A 9,964-nucleotide genomic window follows, 5' to 3' on the forward strand; every position below is an offset into this window, starting at 1 on the left:
AACTTCACATTTCCAGTTTCATTTCCTAGAGAACATTTGCAAAAGCTGAAGATAACTCAGTCCTAATTTTTAAGTGTCTTAAGTGCCTAAATCTCTGAGCAGATGTGAAAAATGTCATCTCAGTTGTAATTTTTTTCTAATGATTTTTGAGCTTCTTGATTCATGCTTTATTACAGAGAAATTGCTCATTTAATTATATGACACAAACCTTTGTTTTGAAAGTGTCAAGAGGAAGCAGATAGTCATGATGTTGAGATATAAACTCCTCAGACTTGTCAGTGTTTTGTAATGATTTGCAGAGTATAAATTTCACTTCACAGATCTCAGGAATAATTTCCCAAAGCAACTGAAAGATGAGTCTGTATTTGTGTTTAGTATTAAAACAGAGACACAGAAGATGGGGTGGGGAAGGAACCCTGGATTGCCACTATATCAAAACGTAGTTGGTAGAAAACTTAATCCATGATGCTTCCAATAGAGCACTTTACAGCTACAACCACAGTAATTTAATATCCCCCTGATAGATTGTCTTCATATTGAAATAGCTGCTTGTGGTTACAAATTCACCTTCAAAGGACAAAATTCCTACTGTGTTGCTCTTGCCTAGTCACACAGCCTACAAAAATACAGCAAAATTACTGCAGGTTCTCTGAAAATTAATTCTATTTGGGGACATTACAAAGTGTACTCAGATAAGTGGGGGAAGGTTTGTGTGAATGAATAACATGGAGGGGGTGGTTCCCATTTCTTTAAAATAGCTGCAGTGCAGTTTTTATTTGGTTTGTGGAAGGCAATCCATGCTTAGCAGCTCTCAATTGGTATTTCTGCTGGTTTTGTGCCACTGATTCCTCTTCCATGTCTTGGTTTGATCATTATTTCTTATCTTCTTTCCTCTGACAGTTCTCCAGTGCAGCAGAGCACTCCTGCTCACTTGGACAGTGGTGAACGTTGGCCTGGTCCTGCAGCTGTGTACAAAGAGAAGCCTCACAGAGCAATCTTGGAGGAGAGTCTTGCAAAAATATATAGAGAGATGTATGAAAAAACTGCTGGTGCTGTTTCAGACCAAAAAACACATTCCTGAAAGCAACTCACCTGAAAATGCACAGTATACAGTATTTGCAACTAAACCTATTTTTATACAACAATAATTGTACTCTATTTTTTACACTGTCTTATGGTTAGGCAGGGTTTTGGAGAAATGGGGATTTGGCCTGGGCTGAAAAAAGGAAATAATTAACATTTCACTCCCAAAAAAAGAAACAATAATCTCTAACAAAAAACCCCCTCCACAGTTAAGCAAGATGGTGTTGCTCCTTTGAGACTCTGAACATAGAATCATTTGAAGACTAAGAGGTCTGCTGGACATTCCTGTGTGACATCAGCTCAGTTTTCAGCTGCAGCCAGTTCTCTTTAAATATCTAAATCTATTTAGCAACTTTAACAGAATTGGTTGAAGAAGGAATATGTTCTGGTGGGCAGAAGGGGGACTCAAAGGGAAAGGTGAATATGAGTGGTGGTTTAAAAGTGACCCACCTAGGACAAAGAGAATTGTTTTCTAGACAATTTTCTTTGAATTGTTTATTTTGGAGAATGGCACAAACTTTGGTACTGTAGGACCCATAGACAAGTATTTGAAGTGGTTTTGAGCACCTTTAGTCACAAGTGTTCTAATACTGTGAGATTTTAAAAGAAAACCACCCAGCCCAGCAGCCTTTGTGTGAGATGAAAGGTCATCTTCACACAGCCTTTGCATTTGAAAGCTTCCACGTTCTCCTAAATGCAGCCATGACATTTGCCAATACACTTGTCCTTTTGAAAATATGAATAAGAAAGGACTGTGCAGGGGGAAAGACCAGAGCTAGTCAGCAAGCTCCTTGTGTTCTGTACAGGCCTTCTGAAATTCCTGCATCACAATCCCACCTAATTTGGAGCCTGTCCTTCCCGGTCTGCTGGGATCCTGTTGGCAGCAATCACTTGGTTTTTGCTAAAGGCCACCAAATGTTCATCAGCAGTTCGATGCTTTCCCCAGGGATGGAACCTTTTCAGCCTTGCACTGAGCAGATCCCACATTAGCAGACCAGGGCAAATTGCCCATCCATTGAAAAGCTGAATGTTTTAAAAGGGCAAGAGTGTCCATCTCCTGCTTCCCCCCAGAATGCTGAAAAAACAAATGCCTGTTCTGGCTGCCTCCCTCTCCGAGCAAACACAGGCAGCTCCACCGATGCCATTTTACCTGTTGTGATTAGATAGAGGATAAAGCTAGCAGTACAGATGGCACAACATATGACTGGAACCTGCCAGCATGCCTACATAAACAAAAAGTCAGTCTATTCTGCCTTCCCTCCTTTAATGCTGAGACAACATAATTGATTTGAGAAAGCAGTTGGTGAGCAATTCTGCTGGTGGGAGAGCACGTGGAGGGGCTGTGTGCTGCTGTTTCAGGCAAGGGCACTCTCAGAGGAAGTGTCTCACATACAGACATTTCTATTTCTTGTAACTGTTGGACAAGTTGAAGTGGATTAACACTGATAACTTCCTGTCCCTGCTGCCATTTAGCACATTAGTGCTTTCAGAGGGCATTAGTGACACCCTCTCATGATATGGAGAAGTGCTGAGTCACTCTGTGAGGTACCAGGACACTTTTTATTGCAGAAAGGAAAAGCAGAACTTGCCCAAGCTGTGTCCCTGAAGGCATGGAGGCCATGGAGGGTTGTGCTACCAGGACCTGGTGTTCGCTGCCCTCTCCAGTGATCCCATGTTAGTCCTCAAAGGAATAGTTTTCTTCCTGCTCAGAGGAGTAGCTGTATTGAAATAGATCCTAAATAGGTGGGATAGATTCTGAAAAATACTTTCCAAGCTTTTGGTGTAAAATTTATCTGTTGAATAATCCTGAGGGGTCTTGCAGTTTCCTTTATGTGTTTGAGCCATAGGATTCAGTGTTCTCCTGGCATCCTGCAGTTTTCATTCAATATTCTCTGTGCGTTCCCTCCCCAGTGTCACAGCTGAGTAAAAGTTAGTCTTCTGAAGATTGGCTGCTCCCCTTTGGCCTGATCTGGCTCCCTGACATAGAAAACCTCTTTGATTTTTCCCTCCCCAGCAATCCAGCAGATTTCAGTCCCTGTTTGTTCACTGTGTGAGAAGGCCTGAATGCTGAGGGATTGTTGTGGGTTTTTTCTGTATGCTTGATGAAGGACACAAGTTGCCATGAACTGAATACACAAGGGGATGAGAAAGGTTGGGGGCCACTATAAAAAAAGCAAGATGGTCCTTTCAAAGGGTCCAAGGAATGGCTGGAGGGTATCTATTAGATTCCCCTAGCTAAAAAAGGAAGCATATGGTAATATGGAACCTTCAATTCTCATCAAAGATTAAAAATTTTTCAGCAAAGATGAAAACTGGATGGGAGAAAAAAATGTCTTTATTGAATTTTGACCAGTATGAATATTCTCAGAGTAGCCTCCTTCTGCAACATACCATCAAATGGAGCAGACAGACTCTGAGTATCTTTGGCCCTGCTCCAGCTGGGAGGGAGATGTATGTTCGGTGTCTCTCTGAATCAGCTGCTGCAGGAGATGGTCCTCTCCTGGGTCAGAGTCATTCCACAGCTCACACTGATACAGCAGAGTGCTCTCACAGTGCTTGCACTGTGCTAGAAATCCAGTTTTGTAAATGGAAAATTTTCCTCTGGAATGTGACTTCAGACCCAAATTACTCTGATCTGTCCCTAGTATCTTCAAGGCACTTTGTTTTCAGAAGCAAGTTCCCTTTCCCTGTTTGCTCAGGTGGCCCTGCCAGCACACACAGCTCTGAGCGTGGCTGCTGCTCTGCCTCTGCAGCCTGGGAGAAGTGGAGGCTCAGGCACTGAACCAGCACAGCAATAAACTCAAATTGTTTAGTGCACCTTGCCTTCTAATACAATTTAAATCCCTTCTACCTAATGCAAATTTCTAGGTAACCGAGTGGAGCTTTAAATAGCATTTTCTGTGCTCCTTCCTTATCTTTTGCCATCCTCAAAGTTCCAGTGACAGTGGGATGGCATAATTCCACCCCTGTCTTTAGCTCCTAAAGGAAAGCTGCCTACTCAAATCTGGCAATAATGGGCCAGATGAGGAGTGAATTGATGCTTTTCTGTGGAGTCTGTGTCTCTCTCTTGCCCTCCCCAAGTTATTATAACCCACGAGTGTTCTCACCAAAAGCTGTTCAGCATCCAGTGATGCTTGCAGGATGCAATCAGTGCAATATTTTAATCACTTTCAGTTTAGTGAGTCAGACTCTGCTTCCTACTTGCTCCCTTCCATCTCTCCTATGAATAACTTGGTGCAGTTTAGGATCTTAGGCTGGCTTTAGACAAACTGCCTGCCTGTGCTCAGAAGAAATGCAAATCCTTGGCTGACAGTAGCTGCTTTGGAAATCACTAAGTCATTGACCTGATGTGAATTAAAGGCAAAAATGTCAAACTCTTTAATGATTTGCCTTATCTAAGTTTTTGACTGAGAGGAAGAGAAGCTTAAATTGTTCCACTGAGGATAAGAAGCCATAGGGATGGCTGGAGTAATGGGAACAGGTAGGAGCAGCTTTGTAAGATAGATGGGGAACACTGTTTATGCTCCAAAGCTGAGCAGCTTGGGAAGTGATGAGAGCTGTTCTTTAGATTGTCCATCACATGTTTGAATTTTGCTCTTACTTCAGAGGCTGCCAAAATTATCAGGGGAACAAAAAATCTACCTGGAGATGTTCGGGATCTATTTTTGGGGTAAAATAACAGAACATTTAGCTCGGCTCAGTATTAAATAGTCTTTTCCAAACTCCTTCTCATTGTTACCTCAGCTGTAAAATGGGGAGTTTGTGCTCTGTTGAAGCTTAATTAAATGACTGTGAAGTGCTTTGGGATCCTGAGGTGAATGTTAAAGAAATTATTTTATGGAAGCCTGGCTGAAAAGTCCCATCTCATCTCCAGGTTACTAAAAAGGCTTTATTTTAATTTTCCCAGGTTTATTATGTTTTAATCAGACAATTATTAAACAAATCTTAATCAGATTTAATAGATTTCTATCTTGATCAGAGAGGGCTAGAAAAGATAATGAGCTGCTTTACTACATGTGCTCTTAGGAGCTAATCTTTGCAGTTGGTATCTTGCTCAGCTTCTGTCTCCTGCATGATCCAAGTTCATATCCTCACACTGATTGCTCTTATGATACCTTTTTTATCTTTTTTAAAATATAAATTATGTTTTTCGTCCTGATGCCTTAGTGCTGTTTTTTCGTCCTGATGCCTGTTTGCTGTTTGCTGTTTGCTGTGTACTAACAGAGAGATGTTAACATCTCTTGCATCATTTATCCTCATCCTCTCCCCAGGAACAAAGGGTGCAATGTGCCTTGGGTTTGTCAGAGAAAGCTGGAAGCAATCTCTGCCTTCCCACTCCATGTATAAGGAATAATTTGGTACATAATTCTGCTCTTCACAATTTTTAAGCTTGAAATGTTTTCTGAAACACTGAACTATGCAACAAAATTCTCAGCCTTTTAGCAGTGGTCTCTTGCTGTATAAATCTGGTAATGTGGAGTCTCTGGGTCAAAGGAAAGGCCTTGATGTTAATTATTTCAGTGGTCATGGAGTGATCATTATCGGGATGCTGAGAATTTCTCATGAGATTTGTTTGGTAATCAAGGAATTTGAGGAAACTCAAATCAATGAAATTGAGCCTCTTGGTTCCAGTGGGAACACTTGAAGCTGAGAGAGGACAGCACTTTTAGGGCTGATCTTGATGAGCTGCCTCCCTGACTGAAGGGGTGTCTGCCTTAGGTGATGTGTCTGGGAGCAGCAGAGAATTGGTCTTGCCCAGTTCCTTACAGTTCTAACAAATGCAGCAGCCTTGCTGGAAGTGATTGAAGCCCCCAGTATTCCTGTTTCCATTGCACAGGAGCTATTAAGCACAAGTCCCCTTGATTACCCTTGGCTTCTGCTGCTTTCTCCATGGAATTCAAAACATCATCAACCAAAGCCCTTCAAAGATCTGGCTGTAGCTCCTTTTATCAGTGTTGGCTTGCCAAAGGCATGGGGTTTATTCTTTGTGAGAAATTCTCTGAAGTGTGGTGATAATTTGTCTGGATGGCAGCATAAAGGAACTGTAATCTTTCTCTTTGCTTGATCTATGTGGAGATATTGTGCTTTTTCTTGGTGGGCATTTCCCTTCAATTCTGGGTGATTGCCTCTGGCCCAGCAGAGAGCTCTGCAGCCTGAGCAGTGGGATCTAAACCACCTTCTCACCGCCTCGGGGAAAGGAGTTTGCTGCTGCAAAACAGCATCCCTCCTGGATCATCAGGATTTACTGATCCTGAGGAGACAGCACAAAAATTCTGCTCTGTGGCCAGGCCTTTGCATACCCCTGTGGAGCTGATGGCATGGAATGAAGAGAGCTTCCCACAGAGCAGGGTGGGAGTCTGGGAGCAGGGCAGACAAGGAGAGTGTTCCATGCCATGAATTATGCACTTCTATACCATGAGTTATCAGTGTAGGAAACAGCCTGGACAGCTCCTGAGTAACAAAAGCACCATTTACATCACTGAGTGGTGGTGAATTCCAATGCTTGTTTTTGTATTGTTACCCTGACTGTAGCTGTAGGAACTGTTTCATTCAGGATTCCAGTAGTAAACACTTGCTAAGAGGTTGCTTTCCCTGCCTGCCTTGTTTTCACCACAGTCATCTAGTGTTTACATACATTTTAGCCTCTGTGCCATTTTTGAAGGCTTTATTTGTCTCATTTATGTTTCTGGTTTGGATAATACTTAAATATGAAATCCATCTGGGAAACATATTGTATATTCACGTCGAGGGGTAAAACCAGTTTTTAATTAAAATTTTATACAGCGCTTGTATTTCACTTTGTCCTGTTTTATTATGAAACACTTCAATCTTCTTCCTAAAACACATATGTCTTGTGCGTTTCAAGATGTTCCTTGTTGCTCATGCAGAACCAGTTTGGGAGCTCTGTCAGCACAGTGCCATATGTTCTGGGCTTCATTTAGCTTCTCTGCCGTTTGTGGAGGCAGCAGATTGGATGGAATGCAGCTCAGCTCGGCTCCATTCTTCTCTTTGTAAACTTGTCAAGAGATAAAAAAAGCAGGGAGAATGAAAACACTGAATAATACTCGAGTGAGTTGAATTATCAAGAAGTTATGGGAATGTGGCCAATCAAAATTGAGGTTTCTCATGTATTTGAGGATTTTCCTTAATTGCGGCTTTTGCAGAGCCTATAAATTGATGGATCCCTCAGTGCTACCCAGTCTTACACCCAAAACCTCACTGCAAACTGAGATACAACCTGAGTCATTTGGAAATGACAAGCATGAAGTGCTCGATTTTGCATTGATCAGATGGTTTAAATTTACAAATTTAAAATTTTTAAAAAAAAGTGAGCAGATTTCACAGAATATTCTGAGCTGGAAGGGACCCACAAGAGCCATTGAGGCCAGCTCTGGAGTGCATGGCTCATACAAGGATCAAAGCCTGCCCTCAGTGTTGTTTGCACCAAGCTCTGACCCCTGGAGCAGGAGCAGGTGGAGGGGTCCTGCTCCTCCTTGGTGTCTTCTGTGAGGATCTGTGAGGATCACACTCCACTCTTAAGTGCCTGGTACTGAAAAGAGGAAGCTCAAGAATGATGGTGCCCTCCTGCTAAAACAAACACACACAAACCCAAAAAAAGGTGATTTTTCTTACCAATCCATTCCTGTTTCTTCCCTGCCCCCCATCATCTTGACCCTGAAGCAGTGGGTGCCAACAGCCTTTAATCCATGGCTGGTGTGTAGGCACAGCCCAGCTGGTCACTGGCCATATCCAGGGGCTCCAGGCACTGCTCTCTGCCCAGAGATTTCAGGACCAGCACAGTGGCTTTGACAGGGGACCAGAGTATTTCTGTGATTCTGGAACTACAGCTTAAAAACAAAATCAGACCCAAAAGAATAAGAAACTGGCAAGAAAAGGAATCCATATTTCTCTGCCTCCCCTTTGCTGAGGTGTGAGGCTGGAGGGGAAGGGCACGAGCAGCTGCTCGATGTGGCTGTGGAGGAGTGGGGAGGGAAACTTCTGCAGTCCTGACCTGAGGTCGGTCAGAAATCACCAGCTGGAGTGACATGAGTGTGAACCTGGTTGAAGTGACAGGCAGCTCAGCCCCTGGGACTCTATTTACATATGTTTAAAACAAACAAAAGAAAGCTGCCTTTGTTCCCCAGGAAAATCTATTTACTTGGCATTCAACTCGTGTATAAGCTGGAAGTTCTTTCACAGAAGTAGAAACAAAGCGACTGACATTTCTGCTTTGATGTGAGACTGCAGCTAAGATTTGATTTTGAAATATGAGAGTAAACTGAAACTACCTCCAATTTAAAGGTGGATTTTTAATGACCTTAAAAGTTTTGAGAAGTTTTTTTTCCTCTTCCCTTAGGGACCAGAAAAAATTATAACAGTAATCTTACTCATGGCTGTAAGTCTACAGAGACAGTGGCTGTAGGTTAATGAAAAATTGACACTGCTACTTGCTGTGCTTCCAGCAGAATATTTTTTTCTTCAAACTGAAGTGAACTATTGCACTGTGTGAGCTGGTTATGAGTCTCACATATTAAACTGGATGCTGCTTTTGTGGAAGCCACAGGAACAAGTCACAGAACAGCATTTCTGGTTAGAACACATGCTGCAGTAATTATCGGGTTTTAAAATGGTTGCCCTGGTCCTTCCCATAGAAATAAAGAAATAAAGAATTAAAGAAATGGAGAATTAAAAGTTGCTGGGTTAGTCTAAACCAGAACAGGGCAGAGGAGCCATTCCCAGTGATCTCCATCCCAGTGCCTGGTCCCCAGTGCTGTCAAGCAGCCCCACCACAGTCCAGCAGAGAAAGCCCAGGGCAGGAACTGGATGTTGTGTGTGCAGATGTTCCTGTTTTGCACTGTTCCACCCTGCTCCTGTGGCACAGGGACTCCTTGGGGGACACCCTGTGGCTCACAGTTGTTCAAGTGCCCTCTGCAGTTTTTGTGGGGACAGCTTGTTCCTGGGAATCAGAAATGGCACCAACTCAGCAGCTGAGGCTGACTTTGCTTCGGGCTCTGAGGACATAGTGACTGTTTGTTATCTTTGGCATGGTGGTGCCATCTGGCCCTGCTTGGACAGCTGGGCTGTGATCCTGCACTGCCTGGAATTCCAGCTCCTGCTGGTGAGATCTTGGGCTGTGCTGGAATGGCAGCACTGGCAGCTGGGTGCCAGCCTGTGGCAGATGGAGCAGCTTCAGTCACCCCTGTGAGCTGTGCTGGACATGGACACACAGAGGTGTTGGGATTGCTGTGAGACAGAGGGAGGGAAGGCATGGAGGTGGCTTCAGCTGTGATTCAGGATCCCAAGGCAGGAATTACAGAAGCACTGGGAAGGGAAAATTGGACAAGAGTGCAGAAGGAAGGAAACTAAACCATGTAAATTTAGTGAGTGTGTTTCTTTTCCTCCAGGGGAGTAAAAGTACTGAAGGGTGCTGGCACTCAGCCCACCTGTGCCCTCCTCTCCCTGAGAGCCCCACCAGCTTTACCCTGACGGAGTTCCCTTCTGTAGGAGCACAGGGAGGGCAGTGCTCCCTGCAGGAATCCCAGGAGATCCCAGGAGAGCTGGGATCCTGGTTAGGACCCACTTTAACTGAGGAACAGGGACCTCCAGCTGCAATTCCCCTGGGCAGGTGCCCATCTGTGCATGCCAAAGACGCTGTGGATGCCTCTCCCTCCTTGTCCCAGAACTCCAGTGCGAGGAACCAGAGAATTCCCAGTGCCCTGTTTGCTTACCCTCCACCCTGCTGAAATGCCTGCGGTTTGATTCCTTTCCTTTGTAATAAACTGTGCCCACCACAGCGTATATTCTTTTAAATAACATTTTAAAATATTTTCTGGTAAATTAAAGTGATGACATGTTTGTAGGGCTCATTGTTAATTTCATT

General features: G+C 43.6%; 1 protein-coding gene across 2 annotated transcripts in view; it reads left to right on the forward strand.

Annotated features, from left to right (window-relative positions):
• The window catches only part of SPATA6 (spermatogenesis associated 6), a 41,473-nt gene extending 34,598 nt beyond the window's left edge, over positions 1-6,875 (forward strand). Inside the window, exon 13 of one of the 2 annotated variants that reach the window (XM_030226729.2) lies at positions 901-6,875. In XM_030226729.2, coding sequence (XP_030082589.1) covers positions 901-1,081 — 181 coding nt within the window. In that variant the 3' untranslated portion in view covers positions 1,082-6,875. The remainder of the gene's footprint in view (positions 1-900) is intronic. The other variant, XM_030226730.2, reaches the window with a different exon arrangement.
• Positions 6,876-9,964: the final 3,089 nt, after the last annotated feature.

The sequence above is a fragment of the Serinus canaria genome, chromosome 8 (genome assembly GCF_022539315.1).
Source record: "Serinus canaria isolate serCan28SL12 chromosome 8, serCan2020, whole genome shotgun sequence".
NCBI lineage: Eukaryota > Metazoa > Chordata > Aves > Passeriformes > Fringillidae > Serinus > Serinus canaria.